This window comes from Bubalus bubalis, chromosome 23 (genome assembly GCF_019923935.1).
Source record: "Bubalus bubalis isolate 160015118507 breed Murrah chromosome 23, NDDB_SH_1, whole genome shotgun sequence".
NCBI classification, from domain to species: domain Eukaryota; kingdom Metazoa; phylum Chordata; class Mammalia; order Artiodactyla; family Bovidae; genus Bubalus; species Bubalus bubalis.
Window position 1 is genome coordinate 13,394,490 of NC_059179.1, and position 27,913 is coordinate 13,422,402.

The window sequence follows — 27,913 nt, forward strand, 5'->3', positions numbered from 1 at the left end:
TTCTCAGCACTGAACATACACAGATACATGTAGTCCCTGCAGCAGCCTCTTATGTATCAATCAGTCAGTCATGTCTGACTCTTTGTGACCCCATGGACGGTAGCCCACCAGGCTCTTCTGTCCTTGGAATTCTCTAGGCAAGGATACTGGAGTGGGTAGACATTCCCTTCTCCAGGGGATCTTCCCGACCCAGGGATCGAACCCAGGTCTCCTGCCCTGTAAGCAGGTTTTTTACAGTCTGAGCCTCCAGCCTAAGATAGGAATTATTTTCCCAGGCCAGGGGTAGGGAAACGTAAGCCACAGGGAGTTGTAAGTGCCTTGCCCTGCATGAATTTTTATAACTAATGAAAGAGACAGAAAAGGAAAAGCGAGTTTAAAAGGAGAGTTGGTAAAAGGAAATAAGCCCTGAAGGAAGTCAAAGAACCAGGTTGTGCCCTGACTTGAAAATTCAAAGGAAAAGAGAATTTAAAGAGGAGGATTTAGTCAGTGGTGCCACTGTTGAGAGAGCACAAGATGAGTGAGTGCTGAGGCAGAGCTAAGGATTTGTTGGTCAGTATGCTTGTTGGTGACTCTGAGAACCATTTCAGTAGGATAGTTAGAAGGAGAATTTGGGTTTAAAAAGTTAAGGTGTAGGTTAACAGGATCTAGGGGCAGTGTAGACAGCCTTTAGAGTAGCTTGAACTGAAACGAAGAAGAACAGTGGAGTCTTGCAGGATAGTGTGATCAAGCAAAAAGATGTGATGCAGGGAGAGGTTAAAGTTTCAGTAGAAACACAAGCTAATAGAATGCACAGAGAACAGAGCAGCGGTAAAAGGATAGGATCGAGGAAGAGGCGGGCAGAAGGCTTCAGGGGTTGGCTCCAGCAAGGAGAGAAGGGCACTTCTTGCTCAGACTGTGGACTTGAAGGAAGAGAGGAGGTAGGAGAAGCAAGTAGGAAACTCACTCTGTCTTGCCCTGAATTCAGTCATCTTCATGGAAAACGTATTAGTCTTCTAGGGCTGCTGTAACAAAGCACCACAAACACGGTGGCTTACAACAACAGAAATTTATTCTCTCCTGGTTCTAGGGGCTAGGGGTCTAAAACCCAAGTGTTGGCTGCACTGGTTCATTTTGAAGGTTCTGGGGAAGAAACTATCCCATGCCTCTCTCGTACCTTCTGCCGGTTGTCAGCAATTCTTGATATGCCTTGACTTGTATATGTCTCGCTCTAACCTCTGCCTCTGTCTTCACATGGCCTTCTCCCCTGTGCCCGGGTTTCTTTCTTCTTGCAAAGGCACCAGTCACTGGATTAGGGCCTACCCCAATCCAATATGACCTTATCTTAATTGGATTATATCTACAAAGACCTTATTTCCAAACAGAGTCACATTAACAGCTCCCGGGGGGTTAGGACTTCACCATATCTTTTTGGCAGACACAGTTCAGCCCACAACAGAGGGTTAGGAACCTTATAAACACTGAATTACCTGCTAAGGAGAATGACAGGGAGTCAAAAAGAAGCAACGCATAGCCATAACCTTCTTTGGACTGTTTGTTCAAATTCCTTTGCTTTTGATTCCCACTGATTCCTCTATTCCATTCTTTCTATACCACTACTATCTTGACCTCTGAACCCAGCTTGCCAACTTGGTGCCCACACCTGCCTGCCTCCTCCCTGGGGTGCATGTATTGATTCGGAATGTGGTCCACATGCCTGGGCTCCCACCACTTGGCCCTCTTGTCTGTTCCATTCTGTGGAATCTGCACTCAGCCCCACCCTAATCTTGGAGCGTATGTATCTTTATGTATGTATCACCCTACGGGACAGGCCTCTTAGCAGACTGCCTTTACTGTGTTGGAACTGCTGGCGCTGGCTTCTCGTAACCATTCTGTCTGGGTGCCGCTTGAATTCAGGCGTGATGTGGGGTTCATATGTCAGGGCTGCTGCAAAAGAACTCTTTTATTGAGTGGGAAGTTAGACCAAGTCTTCCAAATGTAAGCATGTTTATAATTCCTTGATCTTTTGCAAAGCCTCTCTTGCCAATAAGATTGTTTCCTCAAAGATGCCTCATTCTTGGCAGTTATTCCAGTTTTCCTCCCTCTCGCGGGACCCATGCTGGGTATTCTCTTAACAGCTTGTCTCCCCGTCTGATCTTCAAGTGGTATTAGAGAAGCTGCAAAAGCCCAGCGTGGGTTTACCTCACAGCCCAGGGATGCCTCGCTTCCCTGCGGATCACATGACTAGGTATGCCTTTCGAGTTGGCTGTCCTTTTAAAGATCAGAGCAGTGTGGGAGTTTTACCTACTATAACAGCTGCCGGGGATGATACATCTTCAGAGAAACAATATAAATGGCAATAATGGGGGACAGGGTGAGCACTACATCCTCTCTTACTCTTTTGTACCTTCTTTTCTACAGTGATCATGCTCCTGTCAGATTATTTTAAGACTTCTTTAAACAGCACAGACCATCTCTGAAAGAAGGGAAGTAATTCCTCTCCATGCCTTTTCAAATGTCTTTGCACTCTCGGTTATTTCAGGAAGAGTTGACATGAACTCTGACGGCGCCCAGGGGCACCAGTCCTCTCCCTGCTCAGTCCATTTTCTGAGTTGACTCTAGATGAGCCATGAGGTGCCATAGTGAACTGTGTGGTTTTTACCTGGAGAAGTGTGTCCCATGGTCCATGCTGCTCCAAGAGCCCAGGGAAGAAGAGAGTGGTCTCAGCTCAGAGGGCGCTGGGTCTGTGAGTGGTGGGGTGCTGTGAGCTGTGTGCAGGTGAAGTGCCACAGAGTTTTCACAGCCTCTCCAGGAGCAGCTTTAGAGGCAGACAGGGAAACACTGTGAGAAGAAACCCAGGACTTGGCATCTGGGGAGAGAAAAGGGCTCACAATAGCTGCTGTAGGATTTCTGCCTTAGAAAAAGTATCTCCAAGGACTTCCCTAGTGGCTCAGACGGCAAAGCGCCTGTCTCCAATGCAGGAAACCCGGGTTTGATTCCTGGGTCGGGAGGATCCCCTGGAGAAGGAAATGGCAACCCACTCCAGTACTCTTGCCTGGAAAATCCCTTGGATGGAGGATCCTGGTAGGCTGCAGTCCATGGGGTCACAAAGAGTCGGACACAACTGAACGACTTCATTTTCACTTTCAAGGCCTCAGATGACCCCATCTCCAGGATTCCTGGGAGAAAGAATTGATTTGGGGCTAAATCTCCAAGATCCTTTTCTAGGTCAGAGTGACTCACCTTGGACTTACTTTTTCTTAACCATGCCTGTGGGAGCGATTTGTCTGTCAGGAACTTAGAGTACCTTGCTGCATTGAATTATTGATTCATCTGTCTCTTGACCAGTCTATAAACTCTTTAAGCTTTTTTTGTGGGGAGAGGGAAAGGGCTTATCTAACTTTTTAAAATTATAATTTTTTGAATGGCTAGCGCACTTATGTGTTTCAAAAATGAAAATTATAAAAATAGGTGTGTTTTAGATGTCTCACTTTCACACTGCTGTCTTTTGTATTCTTTCCTGTGTTTTTATGCAAATGAAAGCAAATATAAATATACATGCTGATTTTCCACTTTATCTTAAAAAGTAACTGCCTACATATTACCTAGCACTTGTTATTTTTGTTGTTGTTAATGTATCCTGGATATCTTTCTGTATCAGTGCCTAAAGAGCTTCCTTACTCTTTTTTTTATATTCCTTTATATTGGACTTACGAAGATCCTATTAAAATCAATAAATTGTTTATTTTGTCTCTTGCATTGTGTACAGTGCCACAGTGAATGGCTCTGAACATGTGTCATTTGTTCCTGTGTGGCTTATCTGTAGGATATTCTTAGAAGTGGAATTGTTGGGTTCAGCAGTAAACGCATTTACAATCTCTGTATATCCCCAGGATCCAGTGTCCATGGTACTCAGAGTCTTTACTCAACAAATAATTTGAGGAAATATGTGGGAAGAACTTTTTCTGGGTTTCTGGCCAGTTCATCCTGTAATCTGTCTCAGAGCTATAGTTCTCTAATGTATGTCCAGGGTAAGACATCTATTCTATTAGAGGTAACCTTGTATAAAAAGGGCTTTTGAATATTTTACAAGCAGCCTGGGTGGCTCAAATGGTAAAGCATCTGCCTACAGTGTGGGAGACCTGGGTTCGATCCCTGGGTTGGGAAGATCCTCTGGAGAAGGAAATGGCAACCCACTCCAGTACTCTTGCCTGGAAAATCCCGTGGACGGAGGAGCGTGGTAGGCTACAGTCCATGGGGTCGCAAAGAGTCAGACACGACTGAGCGACTTCGCTTTTGAATATTTTTATGACTAGACCCAAAAAAGAACATTTTATGTATGCTTCTGCTGAAGCTTTACAAACACACACACTATTGAACTCAGTAAGAAAGTACATCTCCAAACACCAATGAATATGTCACTTTTATTTGGCTCTGATGACTCTCTGAGTCAGAGTGGGTTCTTTTTCCCTTCTTTCTTCTTTTCTCTCTCCTGCCTTCAATTTTATTTTCTGCCAAATGTTCAGAAAAGTCATCCTATAGACAAAGATGTAAACACCACCTGTTATGACTAATTCACTCTGGTCTCTTCCTGTTTCCACGGCTTGCCACTGCTGAAGTAGTCAGAAGCAGTGCAGAGTACTGAACCAGTAGAGGGAGCCTTCAAATTGTAACTCACTTGTTACCTGCCCAGCACTCGCAGGTTGTCAATTAGGATATTAAGTATGAACTGAGTGTTTGAGTTTGCTATTGCTGTGCTTGGCCATTCAATTGTGTCCAACTCTTTGCGATGCCATGGACCGTAGCCTGCCAGACTCCTCTGTGCATGAGGATTCTCCAAACAAGAATACTGGAGTGGATTGGGGGATCTTCCCGACCCAGAAATCGAACCAGGGATACTTGCAGGAGGATACTTTACCAGATGAGCTACCAGGGAATAACTTGTCATTTGGGACCTTAGACATTAATCCTAGACCTGATGGCCCTTCATTTGCTCATCTATAGACTGAGGAAACAGGGCATTATGAGTTGTAAAATATCTTCTACACCAGAGGTTTTTTTTATTTAAAGGGTTAATTTTCCAAGATACTGATCTTGTTTGATCCTTGTTGAGTTTTGTTTTTGACATTTCATAGTTTACTAGCTCCTACTTCCATGTAAACTTAGGCTTCATTTTTGCCCCTTGTCTTTATACATGATAGAAAGATTGGCTTTATTCTGTAATGTCATACAGCGTCACTTCTGCCACATTTTTCATCAGCAGGGAGCCCCTAAGTCTGGGCTATATTCAAAGGGAGAATTAGACTCCATCTTGTGATGGGAGGAATATCAAAGAATTTATGGACCTATTTTAGAACTGCCACATCGTGTGAATGTAAGGTGTATATTGGGAGCGGGGGCGGGGAACAGGTCTTTTGAGGCTTATTTCAGAACTTTTTCCTTTACCCTGTTGTAAGACAGAAACTTATAACTAAAATCAGGTGTTTAGATGACATATGAATGTTAAATTTCCAAGCTCCTTCAATTTTTCTTTTATAGGTCATTACATTATGTTTTTTTTTTTTTTTACATTATGTTCTTCTATAATAAGAGAATTTTTACCTTTTCAGTTGGTTTATAAGTCCTGTCCATTTTGTTCTTAAAAGTTTTAGAGATGGGAATTAGAAATTATTGAACCAGTGCTTTTATTTATTTTTTTAATTTTATTTTATTTTTAAACTTTACATAAGTGTATTAGTTTTGCCAAATATCAAAATGAATCCGCCACAGGTATACATGTGTTCCCCATCCTGAACCCTCCTCCCTCCCCATACCATCCCTCTGGGTCAGTGCTTTTAAATTTTCAGAGCAAACACCTTTTGAAAAGCAATCTTTCTTAGAGCTTCAGTGTATTAAGCAGATAAAAGCTTAGTTTCCCTGAGTGGACACAGCACCATTCCCCTGAGGTGGCCCTTGAAGTTCTTTTTTGGAGCCTTGGGAATGATCAACTTAGGCCATCTCTTTCATTTTATAAGGTCACAGCCAAGGCCGAAAGAGTGTCAGTGATTTGTCTAAGGTTATGAAAGTTAGTAACCCAGCCAGCAACAGGACCTAGGCTCTTGTTTCCGAGACTGGCGCTTCTTCCGTTACGTATCACTTATTTAGTTACAAATCATTCGGGATGACTCGGGATGACTCAGGATGATTCGGGATGACTCGGGATGATTCGGGATGACTCGGGATGACTCGGGTTAGCGTTTGGCATCGGTGTGTCACCAGCAGCACACCAGCAGCAAAAAAGCATCGCCGTTTACTTTCCTGCAACGGGGATAAGGATCAAAGACCCAGTTCTCTTGTTGAATGCCTAACCTTCAAAGAGACTCGTATTGCTTTTGATGCTGCTCTTGCTACCTGTGCTGATTGACTACAAACTACCTTCAGTCTCTTATCCATGTGGCCAGTTTACAATGTCAGTCATCATCTCGGTGATGCGGTTGTGGAAAGCTCCATATTACTGGTCTCCAACCAGAGTCAGCCTATGATAACTTCTTGAAAACACTGAGCTGGTAAATTTTGGCTAATAATCTCACACCCTTATATGTGGTTATATTATGATCCTCCCATTTTTAAAAATACACTACCAACCCCCACCATAACCCTTACTCTTCTCACATGGCAGCAAGTATTTTACTTAATGTTTCTAAGCAACCAACTAAAATTGGCAACAGTATAGTAAAAGAAAGGGAAAATGATTACTGCTTATCAATTTAGCACAGAGTGTTCCTATGTATTGGCTGAATGAAACCTAAATGACAGGTTCGCTGATAAGGGTATATTGTGACTTTTTTCTGTGTATTATGATATTCTATATTGCAGAGAAAGCTGTATATGATAGAACAAGATTTGCTGTTCTATTTATAATATCACTTTGAGATTTAATTAATCCTTCATCACCACCGTTATTGATTTTCTCTTTTGAATTAGGTTTTAATAACCATCTGCGAGAACAGGCTGAAAGCCTGTCTCTGGAAACAATGCCTTGATATTCAGGGACATGAGAGCAGCTGTGAGCTGTTATTCTTCCTTTCTTAATAACTGAATGTCACATCCTGTAGTTTGGCTTTCATTCACTAATGTGAGCAAAGGACTCTGCCTTTCTTTGTGACTCAAGTCCCATTAACATAGTACGTTAGCATTCTGCACTACTCTTCAGCCCAAGTTACCTTCCAAACTAAAAATAAATTCCATCTGGGCCTCTGGTTCTAACCTCATCCTCTAATCCTCTGGGCTTTGGCATTACGATTTCTCTTATGTAAGAATCTCCCCACTCTCAATCTTTGCCAAAATCCAGTTCTCTTACTAACTAAAATTTCTCTCTTCCACCTCAGCGTGATATTAATAAAAATGAGTGGGTATAAAAATGTGTATATATGCTCTGTGAGTGAATAAGTTAATTTATATGTGAATGAGCCTGTTTGTATCTAATAGCGGGTGTTTATAGCCAGGTTGAGAAAGGTGTGTGGGAAGGGATAGGAAAGGGTAAGCCTGGTGAAGAGGAAGAGAAACTGTAGAGGAGCCTCAAAAAGTAATAATAAAACAAGTCTGGTGTTGGAGAGAGGTTCTTTTCTGCAGCTTTCTTTCCCTTTACTAACGATTGCCAAACATAACACCTAACAAATCATTTACAGAGCTATCTCATTTTACTAACTGATGAACTTCTGTCTGATTTGTGCTTAAAGTACAGATTGCTAGAAATGAGATATTTCCATATTTAATATTTAGGTATAAAACTAAATTGTAGAATTAAAGAAGGTTAATCATCTGTTTTATTCACTATATTATCACTGTCTTTGTTCTCTCTAAATCACTGAACTGTGTTCCTCAATGTGATCCTCAGGCTTGCATGTTGGAAATGCAGATTCTTGGGCCCTACCCCAGACCTACTGAATCACAAACTTTAGCGGGCCCAGTTATTTTTATTTTAGTTCAACAGGGTCTTCAGGTGATTCTGATTACAGTAAAGCTCAAAAATTATTGCTCTTGAGTATAAGAAATAAGCAGTTCTGTGCTATCTTCTAATGTGAAAAGTTTATTTTAAAAGATACTCTAAATTTGAAGTCACTGAGATATCCAAAGATAATGCTTGATTGGGAGAGTGAAGAAGGAAGGAAGGAAGGAAGGAAGAACCTTATAGCTATGTTACTTCTGTGATGATTGTCTTCTCTTAGTTGAAATATATTCTGATTACATTACAGTAATGGAATTACATTTCATTATTGTAGAATTTAGGATCTACAGAATATTAATCTATTGGCTTGTAAGTATTCAGTTCAGTGCAGTTCAGTTGCTCAGTTGTGTCCGACTCTTTGTGACCCCATGAATCACAGCACGCCAGACCTCACAGTCCATCACCAACTCCCGGAGTTCACTCAGACTCATGTCCATCGAGTCGGTGATGCCATCCAGCCATCTCATCCTCTGTCGTCCCCTTCTCCTCCTGCCCCCAATCCCTCCCAGCATCAGAGTCTTTTCCAATGAGTCAACTCTTCGCATGAGGTGGCCAAAGTACTGGAGTTTCAGCTTTAGCATCATTCCTTTCAAAGAAATCCCAGGGCTGATCTCTTTCAGAATGGACTGGTTGGATCTCTTTGCAGTCCAAGGGACTCTCAAGAGTCTTCTCCAACACCACCACAGTTCAAAAGCATCAATTCTTCGGTGCTCAGCCTTCTTCACAGTATTAATGCTTGACAAAATATAGTAACCAAAGTAAAATGCTTAGTAGGTGGACTCAGCAGCAGAATGGAAGGGACAGGAATTAATGAGCTGGAATATAGAACAGTGGAAATTACCCAATCTGAACAATAAAGAGAAAATAGATTGGCTAGGAAAAAATGAATCATCTCAGAGACCTGTGGGTAACAGGTAGTAACAAAAGATAGTACATTCTTGTCATTGGAGTCTTAGGAGAGAAAGAAGAGGGTAGGCTGAAAAAGTACTCAAAAAATAGTTGAAAACTTCCCACACTTGGCAAGAGACATGAACCTCTAGGTTCAAGAAGCTGAGCAAATCCCATACAGGGTAAGCCCAAAGAGATCCTCACCAAGTCTTAGCATAATTAGACTTCTAAAAACTAAAGACAACAGCAACAAAATATTGAAAAGTAGCCATAGAAACATGATACCTTTACTGATAGGGGGAAATCTTTCAAATAACAACTTCTTATCAGTAACCATGGAGGCCAGAAGGAAGTGGCTGAGAGAACTGCCAACACCGAATCATATATCCTATACCCAGAATCCTATTGTCAGGAATGGAGAGGATATCAGGACATTCCCAGATGAAGCAAAAAAAAACAGAATTTGTTGCCAGTAGATGGTCTAAAAGAATGTATTATGAGGTTCCCTGAACAGAAAGGAAACAATGAAAGAAGCAATGTTGAACTCAAGAAGGAACATGATAAGCGAAAAATACTATAGACTTTCTGTTTGGATTATTTTTCTTTCTTTTTTTTTTTTTTCTCAGTGATTTTTTAGGAAATATCTCTAGGTGCTCATCTTTTGTTGTATTTATTTCAAATTTTCCTTCCAACTTGTAACTTACATTTTTTTAATTCACGGTATCTTTGGTGATCAGAAGTTTTTAATTTTAACATAGTCAAAAGTATCAATTTGTTTATAGTTGTACTTTTTGGTTACACCTATAAAAAAAGAAACTTCTTTGTCCCAAAAGCAGAAGGATTCTTCTGTTCCTAATTTATAAAGTATGTGATAGGGATTCAACTTCATATTTTCCCCATGTGGTTAACCGTATTTTCAAATTCTTTGTTTCTTCCAATGATCTGCCATATATTTCATATATTGAACTTTTATGTATGGATGGATATGATTCTGGGTTCTCTATTCCATTGGTTAACTTATCTCATCCTATGTTAGTAAAACACTGTCTTGGTTACTATAACCTCAAAAAAATTTTGAGGGTATAGCAAGGTCCCCTCTTCTTACTCCTGTTTCTTTAGAAATGCTGTAGCTATTCTTGTGCATTTGGTCTCCCATATGACTTTTAGAATACATAAAGTCCAAAATATTGCTGGGATTTTTTTTAAAATAATTTTATTTATTTATTTATGGCTGTGCCAGGTCTTCGTTGCTGTGCAGGCTTTCTCTAGTTACAGCGAGCGGGGATTACTCTCTAGTTCCAATTCATGAGCTGCTTCTCATGGTGGTGGCTTCCCTTGTTCTGGAGCACAGACTCTAGGGCACGTGGCCTTAAGAGTTATAGTTCCCTGGCTCTAAAGCACAGGCTCAATAGTTGTGGGGCCCAGTCTATTGCTCCATGGCAAATGGGATCTTCCCGGACCTGGGATTGAACCTGTGTCTTCCTCCCTGGCAGGTGGATTCCTTATGTCTGAATCACCAGGGAAGCCTGGGATTTTATTGAACTGTTTTGAATCTGATGACCAGCTAGGGAAAATTGTCTTCTTTATGATCATCAGCCACAAATATGGTATTGCTTTCTATTTATTTAGATCTTTTTTTCAATCCGTAAACAAACTTAGTATTTTCTCTACGGAGATTTTACAATTTATTTATTATTTTTTTTTAATAGTTTTACACATTTTAAAAACTGTAGTTTGTAGTTTGTTGCTGGTGTTAAAAATCCATGCACCTTGCTAAACTCTTAGTTTTTCTATTTTGGATTATTGGCAATATTTGGAGGTTGTTTTGGATTTGTCTGTGTTTATAATTGGGAGAAGGCAATGGCACCCCACTCCAGTACTCTTGCCTGGAAAATCCCATGGACGGAGGAGCCTGGTAGGATGCAGTCCTTGGGGTCGCAAAGAGTCGGACACGACTGAGCGACTTCACTTTCACTTTTCACTTTCATGCATTGGAGAAGGAAATGGCAACCCACTCCAGTGTTCTTGCCTGGACAATCCCAGGGACGGGGGAGCCTGGTGGGCTGCCATCTATGGGGTCGCACAGAGTCAGACACGACTGAAGCGACTTAGTGTTTATAATTAAATCATTTGAAAATGATGGTGTTGTTTCATCCTTTCTAATCCTGAGTCTTTAATAAAATTTTATAATAAATGGACAAAGTTGTTTTCAATAAATTACTTATATAAGAAATTGTTAAGTTTATATTCCTTAACTGCAATGGCATAAAACTAGAATAAATAATAGAAGTTTAAGTGTACTGGCTGAAAAAAATTTTAATAGCTTCCTTAATTTCTATATTTTAGAAATTTAAGACTGAACTTACAGGTTTAGAAAATAGCAACTATTTAATATGAAAGTACTGCATCATAAATTAGAAGAGAAGACTAGAGCTACATTCAAAATAAAAGTCCAGCCTTCAGTATTTTCACTGTGAAATAAGAGAGAATTAATTGGCTTCCAGTGTTGAACTGCTCCAGGACACAGTGCCCAAAGCTCAATTCTCAGGCTTCTTCTCTGTTTACCTTCTCCTTAGGGATCTCGTTAATTGAGCATTTTTACTATGAGCTATAAACCTTCACAGCTCCCCTGCACTCAAGAATCATATCTACTCAACATCTGCATTTGGATGCTTATGGCATCTTACCTTTAATATGGCCGAAAGAAAACTTTCTGACTCCCACCCACCCCAACCCCTGAAAAAACCCCAAACTTCCTCTAGTGGTCTGGCATCCACTCCCATCACTTCATGGCAAATAGATGGGGAAACAGTGGAAATAGTGGCTGACTTTATTTTTCTGGGCTCCAAATTCACTGCAGGTGGTGATTGCAGCCATGAAATGAAAAGACGCTTACTCCTTGGAAGGAAAGTTATGACCAACCTAGACAGTATATTAAAAAGCAGAGACATTACTTTGCCAACAAAAGTCGGTCTAGTCAAGGCTATGGTTTTTCCAGTGGTCATGTATGGATGTGAGAGTTGGACTGTGAAGAAGGCTGAGCACCGAAGAATTGATGCTTTTGAACTGTGATGTTGGAGAAGACTCTCAAGAGTCCCTTGGACTGCAAAGAGATCAGTCCTGGGTGTTCATTGGAAGGACTGATGTTGAAGCTGAAACTCCAATACTTTGGCCACCTGATGCAAAGAGCTGACTCATTTGAAAAGACCCTGATGCTGGGAAAGATTGAGGGCAGGAGGAGAAGGGGATGACAGAGGATGAGATGATTGGATGGCCTCACCGACTCAATGGGCATGGGTTTGGGTGGACACCAGGAGTTGGTGATGGGCAGAGAGGCCTGGCTTATTGCGGGTCATGGGGTTGCAAAGAGTCAGACACGATTGAGCGACTGAACTGAACTGAGTGGTCTAGTGTTCTCCATTTCAGTAAATGGGCCCAGTTAATGGTCAAGCTAAATTATCAAAGTCATCTTTGGCTCATCTTTCTTTTAACAAATCCTGGCATTTCTCTGTCTGCCGACACATCTTCCTATCATTCTATATTCAGAATATGTCACAAATCCAACCATTTCTCATCAGTTTACTACTACCACTCAGGCCCAAGCCACTGGCTATCTCTCACCAAGCCTATTGCCTTACCAGGTATTGATAGATATTAAGCTATAGTAAGTGAAATTATCTCGTACAAAAGTTAACAGGTCAGTAGAGTCATATGCATTAGCCCAATAATAGGCTCCAGAATATAGAAGAACTTAATATATGATAAAAGTATCAAAAAACAGTGTGCAGTGATATACTTTTATACATGGTATTCTGAAATGGGCCATTTAGGAAAAAAATACACTTTACATTGCATTGCCTCATAAATTCTAGAAATGATAAAATTTATTGAGCATTTACTGTTTGCTTGGCAATGTGGTAAGTACATCCTTCACATGTACTGCAGTGGGAAAAGAAGCACAGATTAGAAGAGATACATGGTCATCTGCTCTCTAGGTCTCTAGGGAGGGAAGGCTTGGATTACTAATCATAAAAAATTACTAAAGGAATATGTTGATAAATTAAGTAATAGAAGTATTATTTAAATTCTTCTCTGTTTCCAAGACTTGTGGACACAGTTGGGGAAGGAGAAGGTGTGATGACTTGAGAGAGTAGCATTGAAAAATATACTCTACCATATGTAAAACAGATAGCAAGTGGGGATTTGCTGTATGACACAGGGAGTTGAAACTTGGCGCTCTGTGACAACCTAGAGGGGTGCAATGAGCTGGGAGGTGGGAGGGAGGTTTAAGAGTGAGGGGACATATGTATACCTGTGGCTGTTTCATGTTGATACATGGCAAAAACCAGCACAATATTGTAAAGCAGTTATCCTCCAATTAAAAATGAATAAAATAAGAAAAATTACTTTTCTGTGTTCAGAAATAAAATTAAAAGGCAAACAGATTTTAAAGAACGTAACAGCAGAAGCAGTATTGTTTTTTAATCTCCCTGAGTCCCTAGTAAAACACACACCACCTCTATAGCAAAATTAAACATCTTGGACATCATTTACTACAGAAATAGCTCATAAAATGTCCCTGTAAACCCCAAAAGATAGCAGGACACACCACTAGAATCAGAAGATGTAAGCAGAAGGAAGCATCTGGGCTGTTGGACGGACTCGAGATCAAGAGAGCTTTCAAATAAGCAGCAGGTATTCACTGGGTAAGGGCTTTCCTGGTGGCTGAGATGGTAAAGGATCTGTCTGCAATGCGGGAGACAAGGGTTTGATCCCTGGGTCGGGAAGATCCTCTGAAAAAGGGAATGGCTATTCATTGGAAAGCTCAGGAGGCCAATTAGAGAACAGAAACTGAAATTGGGAGGGGTTTTGCCAAGAGCAGGTGCATGCAGGTGGCCCATGTGAGGTCTGAAGGGAGCAGGTAACCCCTGTGAATTCTCCCAACTAGTACTTCCTTCCCGGCTGGGGGTGGGTGTGGAGGGCATCCTGAGATTAGAATCAAATTTGAGCAGCTCTGGGACAATAGCAATTAAAGACAGAGAAAACCGGAATAAAAGTGGAGCAGGGAAGCAGGGCCTGGAATCCCAGAAAGCAAGTTACCATATATTTGAGTTCTACATAAAAACGAAAAAAGGAGAGCTACACCTCCTTCTAAAAGTTTGAGGGAAATAATTTCAAATCAAATTGGCTGCAAATTTTATAATTTTTAATTACAAAATTTTATTGTAATAAAAAACAATAATAGCCACTTGAGCAATGAGAGCGCATCAGAAACACATGCCCACAAAAAAAGATAAAATTCTATTTCAAAATGAGCTAAAATTCGTTAAGAAAATGATATGACACCTGAAAGAATGCCATAAATTAGAACTGCAAAAAATGAAAACTGAAGTGACAATAAAGGAAATAATTAGAATTTAATTTTAGAAATAAACTGGAAGGAACATAAAAGAAAACAAATGTAAAAGCACCTTATGAGACCTAAAAAAATGAGAAAATATTTAACATTTAAAAAAGAAATGAGAAAAGAGTTATAAAGAAATTGAGAGAAATTAACTAACATTGGAATAGACAGAGCAGGGAGGGGCTTGCTACTGCTAAGTCACTTCAGTCGTGTCCGACTCGGTGAGACCCCATAGACGGCAGCCCACCAGGCTTCCCCGTCCCTGGTATTCTCCAGGCAAGAACACTGGAGTGGGTTGCCATTTCCTTCTCCAATGCATGAAAGTGAAAAGTGAAAGTGAAGTCTCTCAGTCATGTCCGACTCTAGCGACCCCATGGACTGCAGCCCACCAGGCCCCTCCGTCCATGGGACCCTCCAGGCAAAAGTACTGGAGTGGGGTGCCATTGCCTTCTCCGAGGGAGGAGCTGGTCGCACTGTATTTCTTGACTGGTTAGTGTTTCACGGGTGTTTGCTTTGCAGTAATCTTTAAGCCATACATTTGTTTTATGAGCTATTTCTGTACTTGTTTTATTTTACCATTATAAGGTTATGAAATGCAACAAAAAGGCCAGTCATTGAACCAGTGGGTATTTGGGGGAAAAGAAAAATACATAAACTTTTCATGCAAATTGATAACAAAGTGCTGAAACTCCAACAGAAAATTGCAGAGAATATAAATAAGTGACCTACCTATACGATTGACCCTTGAACAACATGGTTTTGAACTGTGTGAGTCCACTTACAGGCTGATTTTTTTTTTTCAATAAATTTCAGTATAGAAGTACTGTACTACTACAGAATCTGTGTTTGGTTGAATCTGCAGATGCTGAACTGAGGGTGCAGAAGGCCAACTGTAAAATTATGTGAGGGGTGGGTGCCCAAGTTCTGCACCATTCAAGGAGCAACTATATTCAGAAAGCTAATAATCACTAAAAACATCTAATCTCGCTGAAATAGTCTCTAAAAGACAATTTATAGGAAGGGAGACGGTGAAAGAAAAATTCTATATTATATCTGTTTTTGTTGTTGTTCAGTCCCTAAGTTGTGTCTAACTCTTTGTGACCCCATGGACTGTAGCCCACCAGGCTCCTTTGTCCATGGGATTTTCCAGACAAGAATACTGGAGTGGGTTGTCATTTCCTTCTCCAAGGGATCTTCCCAGCCCTCTGGAGGTACGGGGATTGAACCTGCATCTCCTGCTTAGCAGGCAGATTCTTTACCACTGAGCCACCTGGGAAGCCCCATATTATATCTGTAGATAACTTTTAACGTCATATAATTTTTCTATTGTGGGTGAAATTGGGTAGGGTGACAACAGACTGTCCCAGTAAGTGCCCTTCAGTGTGGTAGGTTTTTCTATTATATGATCCCAAAGTGAATGCAATACAAAGTAATCCATTCGTTTTCTGTTCATGTTGACTTAGCATGGCATTTTTATAATTTGGAAAAGCTTATGATTAATTGCATTGAATACTTTATCCTTCACAGTGAGAGATCCACCACCAATTTCCCTTGATGTTAGACAGAAACAGCGCATCTCCACAGATCCATTATCATCTGAAATGAAAGCCCCAGTTCTGCCAGAACCCATCCTTCCAGTTCAGCCCAAAACTATGAAAGACTTTCTGTAAGTTTTGGCTCATTGCTACATGTAGACATATAATCAACTGCATGTCAGCACTTCACATAATTTAATATTTTTGTGTGGGAAATTAATTGAACTTATGGCTCATAAGGTATTATAAGAGTGAAGGAACCAAAGACTGGTGACTTAAGTTGAAGGTGAAAACAAATATATAATGTTGCAACAAAAGAAACACTAAATAAGAGAAAGTGAGTCAAAACAAGCAGAGATGAAGGAATGTGTCCTTTTTAAAAAATAAGATTTCATTTACTAAGTGACACACAAACCACAAAAGCTACCTTGCTGCTATTAAGTTGGTACAAAAGTAATATTGGTTTATGGCCATGAATTTTAAATCATTATAACTAGGCTCAAACATATCATTATTAATCAAAATAGGAACTATTACAGTTGACAGATTTTTCCCAACAAGAAATAAGTTCATTCATTCCTGTAGCAGAAAAGTCCATGCTTCAGAATTCAGCAAACACTTGGAAAGCATTTTCTCCCTCCTGCTGGTTGTGGAGGTGTTTTCCCTGCAAAAAGTTGTCAAGATGCTTGAAGAAGTGGTAGTCAGTTGGTTAGAGGTCAGGTGAATATGGCAGACGAGGCAAAACTTCATGGCCTAACTCGTTCAACTTTTGAGACATTTGTTGTGTGATGTGTGGTCAGGTGTTGTCATGGAGAATTGGATCCCTTCTGTTGACCAGTACCAGCTGCAGGTGTTGCACCTTTCAGCGCATCTCATCGATTTGCTGAGCATACTTCTCAGATGTCTCAGATGTAATGGTTTTGCTGGGATTCCAAAAGCTGTAGTGGATCAGACAGGCGGTAGACCCCCAAACAGTGACTATGATCTTTTTCTGGTGCAGGTTTGGCTTTGGGAAGTGCTTTGGAGCATCTTCTCTGTCCAGCCATTGATGGCTTTGGGAAGTGCTTTGGAGCATCTTCTCTGTCCAGCCATTGATGGCTTTGGGAAGTGCTTTGGAGCATCTTCTCTGTCCAGCCATTGATGGCTTTGGGAAGTGCTTTGGAGCATCTTCTCTGTCCAGCCATTGAGCTGGTCATTGCAGTTGTCATGTAACGTCCACTGTTCATCACAGGTCACAATCCAATCAAGAAATGGTTGCGTAGAATAAGAGAAGATGACACTTCAAAACAATGGCTTTTTTGATTTGCATTCAGCTCACTAGGCATCCATTTATCGAGCTTTTTCACCTTTCCAGTTTGCTTCAAATGCCGAATGACCTTAGAATGGTCAGCGTTGAGTTTTTTGGCAACTTCTCATGTAGTTATAAGAAGAACAGCTTCAGTAATGGCTCTCAGCTGGTCATAGTTCACTTCCAATGGCTGACCACTATGCTCCTCATCTCAAGGCTCTCGTTTCCTTTGCAAAACTTCCTGAACCACCACTGCACTGTACATGCGTTAGCAGTTCCTGGGCCAAATGTGTTGTTGATGTTGTTAATTGTCTCCACTGCTTTATGACCCATTTTGAACTCGAATACAAAAATTGCTCAAGTTAGCTTTTTGTCTAACATCATTTCTGTAGTCTAAAATATAAAATAAACAGCTAGTAATAAAGCAAAAAAACATAAAGCAAGAAATGTGCATTAAAATGATGTAGAATAGCATAACCACATTTATTTAAGAGTGTATTCCAATATCAAAGGGCAAAGTTCAACAATGCAAAACCACATTTACTTTTTGCACCAACCTAATAATAAAAACCAAATGGATACTCAAAGGACTAAGTGAGAAAGAGAAAATAGGGACAGAATGTAAACAAAATCTGTCAAGAAATTTGGCTGGAACGGAAAGAAAAATAATTACAAGGAGCATGTCAAAATGAACTTTTAAAAAATATTTGTTTATTTATTTTGCCTGTGCTGGGTCTTTGCTATTGTGCATGGACTTTCTCTCGTTGCAGCAAGTGGGGGCTACTTCCTATTTGTGGTGCACGGGCTCCTTATTGCAGCAGCTTCCCCTGTTGTGGAGCACAGGCTCTAGGCACACGGGCTCAGTGGTTGTGGTGCATGGGCTTAGTTGTTCCATGGCGTGTGGGATCCTCCCAGACCAGGAATCTAACTGGCGTCCCCTGCGTTGCAAGGTGGATTCACAACCATTGGACCACCAGGGAAGCCCAAAAGTGAACTTTTAAAAAAGCAAATAAATGGGAAAGTTGAAGCTGGATTAATATCTTAATCCAATTAAGAATTATAAATTCAGAAACTACATATTTACATTAACTGGAACACATTCCTGTATTCAGCTTCATTATTTCAAGTTGCATGTTGGGTAACATTTATCTGTAAAGAATCAGTGCTGTATTATCTAAATAATGTTTTTATCTGTTGTGGCTAATAAATGCTTTTATTTTAGGGAAGATGTAGAAAAAGCTAAGTCATCAGGAGATTGGAAAACAGTATATGATTTTTATCTTACAACATTTGATTCTTTTCCAGAACTAAGTGCTGCATTTAAGGTAATAACACATAACGCACATTTTTCACTTTTTAAATTCCCCCCCCAAAAGACAATGAATTTACCTCTTTTTCTACCCAATATTGGCTTAAGCAGCTACTTAAGCAAATATAAGTATGTATTAATTCTGAAATTATAGGTATCACAATAATTACTTAAGTGATATCTTAAAAATTGTTTTTATTTGTACTAATGTAATACTTGAGATGGTTAGATAATCTCACTGACTCTATGGACATGAATTTGAGCAAACTCCAGGAGATAGCAGAGAACAGGGAAGCCTGGCGTGCTGCAGTCCATGGGATCACAAAGAGTCAAACATGACTTAGCGAATAACAACAACGTTTGACTACATTCTTTAAGTTTTTAAAAAAGAAATTATTAAAATAATCCTTATGTATTTATTTTCCTTTTTAGCAATTTAGCCGTAACAGTTCTTTTATATCATCATATTAAGAATATTACAAATTATGAAGGAATAGTTACGATACAGATATTACTTAGAATAGTTCTTAAAATGTTATATACACTTAGTTCTTTAATTGAATTTTCAGAAAGATGCCTCTGCCTCTAATACTATTGAAGACTCTGGGATTAATGCTAAATTTGTGAATGCTGTATATGACGCCTTACTTAATACTGTAAGTATCATTTACGAACACATGCAAATCATACAATTGTTTGAGTCTATACTGTACTTTGAAATCAGCCACACAAATGTAAAACTCACCTTGTAACATAATTACATAAGAAACTTTTTTGGTAAATTTGGTTGAAATTCTCAGAAAGTTAGATTATTTTTTAATTCTTATTTTTTTTAATTAAAAAGTTTTTCAAATTCTGTAAGAACATTTTTTTATATTTTTTTAACATAATTTGGTTGTACTTTATAATGACCTGTGGACTTAACTGCTAATTATAACATATAAATATGTATAAAATGTTATGCCATCATTTTATATTGTTAAATATGCTATTCTTCAGTTTGTGTTAATGATTTAATCTTGTTGATCCAGAGACAGTGAAATTATTTTTCTTTTTCTGTTTTTCACTGTTACATAAAACTGATGGTAATCATCAAACAGCCACCACGTATGTTTGTGCAGGTTGAACAGTGCACATCCCAGGGAACGTTTTCATTGTAATCTTTCGTAAGTGAAATTGAGACCACCGTACATGGCAGTAATCAGTCATCAAGTCCAATTTTAACCACTGAAACAGATCTGTAAATATAAGTAACATATAAAAGTCACCTAAATATCGAATCGTAATTATTTCATGATTTTCGTTTGCCTACAGCCTCAAGACATTCAGAAGACAGTATTAAAGGGAATCATTAACAGCCTGTTACAAGAATGGAAAGGGTAATTGTGACCGGTATTGTAGTTGTAGCTCATCGGTATAGATAGTTAATCTGTACACCTCATCCAACTTGAATTATGTGTGTGTTTTACTCAGAAAAGATTTTAGTTGATATAGTAAAAACATAGAATGAAATTGTAAACCATTTATAACAAAGCTTTTTAACTTGAGACTTATGACTTATTAGGAGGATCCACACATGAGCCTCAGAGGATCTGTGAATTCTTTAAAACTGTATATAAAATTTGTTGTGTAGAGATATATGTGCTTTACAAAAATAGGATGGGTGGTTAAATCAGTAACCTAGAATGAAATAATACGAGCATTAAATTTATCCTTGGGTTTCTGGGTAGCAGAGTAGACATTTCCTTATTTCTAATATAAGGAAACATAAATTTAGCCACTAAAATATTTTTTTTCTGGAGCTAAATATTGCATTGTTATATAAAGAATGGACAATGTAATTGATAGTGTTTGGAATATGCAGAACACAAAAATACAGTTTTAAAAGTACATATTTAAATTGATATTACTTAAGTAACAATTTAAATAATAGCTGCTGTTAAAGCCAAGCAATGCCATTAAATTATAATTTAAATGTTTATATTAAGCCCGGTTTGAAAATACCAAACCACAGTTCTTAAATATGTTAAATATACCCTATATATTTTAACATTGTTCCAATTTTCAAAGAAATTTGTGGTTTTTTATAGAACATTGAGAAAGGGCAGAATAGTATTAAAAAAGTAAAAGTGTAACTGTGCAGTTTTTTCCTAGTTGTCTTTTTAAAACAATTGAAATCATATTATATTTTGCATGTGATTTTTATCTTAATATTTTCCTAGTTTATCGTTCTAGTAATACTTTTGCATTTTCCTTGAACTTTATGTTTCTGGTTGAATATATAATGCCTCATTGGAGATGAAGAGGAAAAATAAGAATGTCAACAGAATGCTTAGGAGAGTGAGGAAGTCCAGTGGTCTGAAATTGCAGGACCTTAGTCCCCTCTGAGCACGCTCCCACAGCTTTCTAACCCCTGCTCCTCAAGTGTGTACCTGAGACAGATTAAAATAATTTGATGCAACTTACTTATGAAAGGATCATGTGGTCTCTACCCCCAAAATTGTGTTTTATTTTGGACTTACAGTAACAACAACAAGATCTATAGCTTATTGACTGTTTACTATGGGCTCATCACCTTTTGAAAGATTTTGCATGTATTTCTCATATTGAATCTTCACTGCAAACCTGTGAAATAGGTAATAGGATTATTTTCACTTCACACTTGAGGAAATTAATTTACAGAGAAGTAAATTGCCTAGGTTAACACAATAAGTGCCTTAGTCATAATTAGAACCCAGGCTCTCTGGCAAAAGAGCCTATGATCTTAACCACCATTTCTGTACCCAAAGCTGTGCTGCTGCTGCTAAGTAGCTTCAGTCGTGTCCGACTCTGTGCGAGCCCATAGACGGCAGCCCACCAGGCTTCCCCGTCCCTGGGATTCTCCAGGCAAAAACACTGGAGTGGGTTGCCATTTCCTTCTCCAATGCATGAAAGTGAAAAGTGAAAGTGAAGTCGCTCAGTCGTGCCCGACTCTTCGCAACCCCATGGACTGCAGCCCACCAGGCTTCTCCATCCATGGGATTTTCTAGGCAAAAGTACTGGAGTGGGGTGCCATTGCCTTCTCCTGTACACTGTACTAAAATACTAGTGCATAGGACAGGAAGATGGAAATTTTAATTGTACAGCTATAAAAAGGAAAAAAAAAAATAAGACTCTCTTATCACCAGGAATTTTAATATTTATGAATTGCTTTGACCTTATTAAAATATTTTCAAATATAATTTATAAAATAAAACAGTAGTCCCATTGAGAAAATAACCTGAAAACTATGTAGACTACTATAGAAAGAAATAGTTTAGATTTTATTTAAACCCAAATAATTTAAATCATTATTCAGTCAGATAATTCTTCCATAGAGGAATATTACTACTAATTTTAAAATTATATATGTAATATACATACATATAAATTTCAAAATTTAATACACATGTTATTTATTTATATTTCAGATGATGTGGCTTTACATTTATAAAGGGCATCTAGTACACTTTAGGCAATGATTTATGTTTATGTTTTCAGATTTAAGTCTAGGTTTTAGCTTTTATCAAGTCAATTCTCACAGAAACAGTGATAATTTTTATTAGATGGTGTAAGATTAAGCATCTCTCATCAGTTACACTTCTTTCTTTTTCAGTCCACGAACAAAAGATGATCTTAGAGCATATTTTATACTTTTACAGGTAAGAAAGCAAGAACTTAGTTGAAATTGGATAATTCATATTTCAATCTGTACATGTGTAAGTAAAATGATATCCAGTACTATTATTTTGAGCAGCGTTTTTGATACTTTTTAGATTATAATTACTTTTAATCAGAGAATTAAAGCTATAACAAACAGTGGGATGCTAAATTATCTCCAGAATTAATATGTTAATTTAGCTCTTGCCTTCCTGCTGTTGAATTCTGGAACAAACAGAATAGAAGCACTTCTTCCCCCTCCAGTCAACTTCCTTTCTTGTAACTAGTTTTTTAAGGGGGCTTCAAAACTGTTTTTTGTTTCCCAATTAGTAGGTTTCTAACTTTTCAATAAATATTTAAGCTAGAATTCTAATGGAAAAATCAAGATGATGAACTTTTTCCTCTCAAGAGATACAGATTCATTGATATAAATAAATAAATAAGTTCCAAACAAATGAAAAGTAATTTTAACTTTTATAATTTTTTGAGAAGTATGGTATTCCCATAGCTAGCATATTATATTTGTATTATTTTTCACAGTTTACCAAAGATGGTTGTATAGATTATTGTCTCATTTAAAGATAAGAAAAATTATGTTAAATAAGATATAATGTTTAATATTGTGTCCAATAAAAAAATATGGAAGATATGGGTAGAAGGAGGAGGAGAGAAGAAAAAAGAAAAGAAAAAGTTGGGGGAAATAGGGGGAAATAGATAAAAGGCAGTTGAGAGATGTAAGGAGAGGAAGGGGAGATAAAAAGGTAAGATGAGAAAGACAAAACTGGAAAAAAAAAAAACAAGGAAATATATGTGAAGATAGTAAAAGCTAGAAAGTAACAACATGAAGCTCAGATTTTTAGGAGAGTGTATTTTGTCCTCAGTAGGCTCTACGCATAAGAGCTATCACTTAATGAGATTATCAGCTGGGGTCACTCCCTCATTTTGAACCATCCTGACCATAAGTCAGGATGGTTTTGAAAAACATGTGGTGCTCTTTTCTTTTTTACAATTTCAGTTTATTGTTCAGTAATACTTATTTTTACCATCAAGTTCTGAAATGTACATTGTGAGTTTTAGATTTTGGAAATGTAACTAGAGTTTGTGCTTGGTTTACAAGCTCTCCTTTAACATTTAAAAGTTCTCAGGAGCTGTTAGGTGATTCTCCCCTTGTTCTTTGTGAAATATGCAAATAACTCTTTTCACATTGCAGAAGTTTCATTACCAGCTTTTATTTTTCTAGCATTCTCTGCCCCTTCCCTTTTTTTTAAATCAAGAAAGAACCAGGTTTTTGCTTAATTGGAAAGGAGTGATTCCCTCCATTTATACTAGGCAGTGAGCTAGGTGCTTTATGTTGTAGTTTTTTTTTTTTTAATACTCAAAACAACCTCCAAGATAGATATTATCATTCCCATTTTCTAGATGAAGAAGTTGAGCATCAAAGTTTAAGGAACATTCTTAAGGGCATATAGTAGTAAGTGGTAGAATTAGCCCTCAGACCTAAATCTTTCTTAATTCAAAGCCACTGGACCATTGTGGAAATCCAAGTCTCTGTTAATTAAATAATGAAACAATTTATTTTGTTATTTTAAAGGATTTCACCTAGTATTTCATAATCTCAAATTTAGTTTTCTGAATTTGCCACTTAGCTCATTAAGCTTAGCGTCTTTCTTTTTACATGTTAACAGAATTTTAACACAATTATCTTCAATATCTTTTTCAGAATCCTCAATTTAATAACACATCTACGTATGTCATCTATGCTCACTTGCTACGACAGACAGCCAGCTTAGTGGAAGCTGACCATCATTTCCTAGCTCACTGGTTTAAAAAGTAAATTACTCTATGATATTAAGAACTTTTAATTTTATAATAACATTAAATGTTTTCAGGTCTTTAGAAATGGCACAGTGCTTCAGAAGCCAATTACAAGTGTATCATTTAGTACTACATAGAGGGTATTAAAAATCTGTTTTGTGTGTAAGTAACCATTTTGCTTGTACCCGCTGTTGTTGAGATTTCTGTCCACTGCTTTTGCATTTTATACAGCACATTCTTATCGTTGAACATATTAGCCATCAATATCAATTTATAAAAGTACAGTATTTTTTCACAGTACTGTACTTACATTAACAATTATTTCTCCCCATGACTAATACAAGCTAAAGAAGCTAAATAATCCCAAAATTAATTTTAAATACAATCAGTTCTCATTATTAGCAATAGTTACGTTCTATAAAGCTACTGTGAGTACCGAATTGGTGAATAGTGAACCGTTATTCGCACTCAAGAGGGTTAGATTCCTACAAGCCTTTGCTCACAACATTTCTATCAGCATATCAGTACATAGCCTTACTTTATCTGTGTTTCATTTTAAAGACACCTTATTTGATAAAATCATTATTTTATTAACATTCAACTCACAGCCAACAAAAGGTGAAGAATCTACCTGCAATGCAGGAGACCCAGATTCGATCCCTAGGTTGGGAAGATCCCCTCTAGAGGAGAATGGCAACCCACTCCAGTATTCTTGCCTGGAAAATTCCATGGACTGAGGAGCCTGGTAGGCTACAGTCCATGGGGCCACAAAGAGTCAGACACAGCTGAGCAGCTAACACCACCAACAGCATCATAACTCATGTCTGAGCAAAGTTTATTGGACACAAGTACCTTCTCCGTAAGGCACATCACATCCTTCTTAGGAACACTAGTCAGAACTTAAGAACTTTAGCACTAGAGTTAGGGGCAAAATCACAAATGAAAAGCATAAGAATTTGAAAAACATGACCCGAGTAGATTGCATAAAGAATACTTATTTGCAGTATGAGAGCTAAAACAAGGAGGCAGAGCGTCACCTTATTCAGCCTCAGCAGAAGCAACTCCCATTTTTTGTCACTCTTTGCACAGCCATGAAAGGACCACAAAAGTGCCACAATTATTTATTTGGGGTTTAGAATTAAATAGTAGGAAATGGGTGAATTTGCAAATACAGAGTCTATGAATGAGGAGTGACTGAATACTAAAAGCCTTAAAAGTGAAATGTTTAAGAAGACAATGGCACCCCACTCCAGTATTCTTGCCTGGAAAACCCCATGGACGGAGGAGCCTGGTAGGCTGCAGCCCATGGGGTTGCTAAGAGTCAGACACGACTGAGCGACTTCACTTTCACTTTTCACTTTCCTGCATTGGAGAAGGAAATGGCAACCCACTCCAGTGTTCTTGCCTGGAGAATCCCAGGGATGGCGGGGCCTGGTGGGCTGCCGTCTATGGGGTCGCACAGAGTCGGACACGACTGAAGCAACTTAGCAACAGCAGCAGCATAGTAATTTTGGTGTCTATTTCTTATTTAATTAAGAAATGATATTTGAGGTAATTTTTGCATCTTTTCAAATTTGGGGCAATTAAAGAAATAGAATTTGGGGGAATAGTCTAAAATTTTATGCATAAAGGATGAACTTTGATCTCTAACAAATATATTGCGAAAATAGAAAAATGTGAATTTTGATTGGAATTATTTCAAAATCTTTACCAGATTATCCCAGAAGAGGTTCAAACCATTGGTAGAGAGATTGCTGCAGTTTATTTCTTTACGCCTGTTTCCTGCAAAACCTGAAGAATTTCCACCTATATCAAAGTGTTCGTGGTGGATCCCATCAGCATCTAAAGTATTGGCTTTACTTAGTAGGTTTTATTATTCAATCATCTTTACTTTTCTTTTATTAAATATAAGGATATTTCCATAAGGACCTCAAAATACTATAGAGGCATTACATACATCTTAAATCATTCCTTTGAGAAGGAGAGTTGTAGTAATGTATTTTCTATTTTGCTAATGGATCTCACAATTAATGTATAAGCATGAAAAAGCTTTATGCATTTTATGGAGCAGAATTCTGTTTTATGGCTGTCAACTGCATATGACCTCCTAAGTAGAGGTTCCTAAGAATACACGAACTTATATTCATTCGTGGGTACGCCATTTGCTTACTCCCTTTACTATACTATTATAATCCTCACCATTCAAGTTTTCTTTTAAAGCAAGTAATTATTGGCTGCATTTCGACCTTAATTTTAAAGCTACCTTCTTCATTCAGCACTACAATTGCTTAAAAGAGGAATTTCTAGATAAAGGCTTTCTGGTGGGCATTAAAATATTCTTCCTACTAGAGTGAATCATGTACATATTGGGAAAGATCATTATGTTAGAATTTATCTTTACAGATACTGCAAACAGTTTGGTTCACCCTCCCCTTATTCCTTACACTGATTTCTATAATTCTACATTGGATCACATTGACCTCATGGAAGAATACCACACCTGGCAGAGCTTTGGAAACTCTCACAGGTATGATCAAAAGTTCATTTGATTATTCACCTGAATAAAATACTATTCAAAATAATGACTGGCTTTTAAGTTTGTGTAAGTAAATTTACATATACACATACCTTAACATATAAACTTTTAAGTGTATTTTAGATATCCAGCCTTGAAATCATTATATTTCCTAAAGCATCTTCTTTATCTATTTCGTCTGAATTTATGTTATGTTAATATGATTTTTGTTTGGTTAGTAACATCTTTTTAAGAAGGGAAAAGTTCTTAGTATGCAGTTTCTTATAAATTTTCTTATTCTGTGTGCTATCACCCAGCACAGAGGTCAACAAACTTTTTCTGGAAAGTACAGGATTATAAATGTGTCTGGCTCTTTGGGCTGTGCAGTCTCTGGTCTACCATTATAGCACAAAACAGCCTTAGAAAATATGTAACTGAAGGTGTGTGTCTGTGTTCCAGAGCTTTACTCACAAGCCCGGGTTGTAGGCCATGTTGGTCCCATGGACCATAGTATGCTGGTGCCTGATCTCACACAGTGATCACACATGTGTGCACATACACACATGAATTCACTCATTTTCTCCCTTTTCCTGTAGATGAAGTGTTTGTTCTTTATACATAGCATTAAAAGAATGGATGTTACACAGAAAGGGCTTCACCAGAAACGGTTTGTTACATTAATGTAATAGATTTTCAAAACACTTGGCCAAATTCTTCATTACCCTGCACCTTATAGTGACATTTACAGTTTGGATTAAACCAGCAAGACTATCCCAGACATAATTTATTCCTAGACTCTGAGATGTCCTACAGAATGCATTATTCTAAGAGAGACTAACTGAGAGATATGATATGGATATAAGTAACCCACGACCCCAGACTGGTTCAAGCTTCCAGGGACCCTTTCTACCAGAATTGACCTAAAACATAGACTAGAATTGGAGAAGGCGATGGCACCCCACTCCACTACTCTTGCCTGGAAAATCCCATGGACGGAGGAGCCTGGTAGGCTGCAGTCCATGGGGTCGTGAAGAGTCGGACATGACTGAGCGACTTCACTTTCACTTTTCACTTTCATGCATTGGAGAAGGAAATGGCAACCCACTCCAGTGTTCTTGCCTGGAGAATCCCAGGGATGGGGGAGCCTGGTGGGCTGCCGTCTATGGGGTCACGTGGAGTCGGACACGATTGAAGCGACTTAGCAGTAGCAGTACATAGACTAGAATCCTGGATATATCTCAATCCACACCTGAAATGAGTAAGAATTCCGTTTCTGGGGGACCTTGGCCAGTCTGATGGATTTTTTCTTGACAGAGTTTATTCTACAAAGGTATTTTTTGTCCCACTTTAATGTATTTGTAATGTTTTAGACAAATCTACAATACGGTGCCAAGAGTTACTCTGCATATTTCAGTGACATCTTTTAATGCAAAGCTCCTCTAAACACTGTATGGTAACATTGGTGTACCACGAATGAGTTATAGAGGCTTGATCCTATGGTCCCTTCAGCCCTTGGGA

General features: G+C 38.4%; 1 protein-coding gene across 1 annotated transcript in view; it reads left to right on the forward strand.

Annotated features, from left to right (window-relative positions):
* The window catches only part of HECTD2 (HECT domain E3 ubiquitin protein ligase 2), a 73,949-nt gene that overhangs the window by 24,658 nt on the left and 21,378 nt on the right, over positions 1–27,913 (forward strand). The window contains exons 3-10 of the mRNA XM_025273811.3: positions 15,783–15,921; positions 18,301–18,403; positions 18,957–19,043; positions 19,702–19,766; positions 22,022–22,067; positions 23,786–23,895; positions 25,595–25,743; positions 26,284–26,407. Of these exons, the coding sequence (XP_025129596.3) occupies positions 15,783–15,921; positions 18,301–18,403; positions 18,957–19,043; positions 19,702–19,766; positions 22,022–22,067; positions 23,786–23,895; positions 25,595–25,743; positions 26,284–26,407 (823 nt within the window). The remainder of the gene's footprint in view (positions 1–15,782; positions 15,922–18,300; positions 18,404–18,956; positions 19,044–19,701; positions 19,767–22,021; positions 22,068–23,785; positions 23,896–25,594; positions 25,744–26,283; positions 26,408–27,913) is intronic.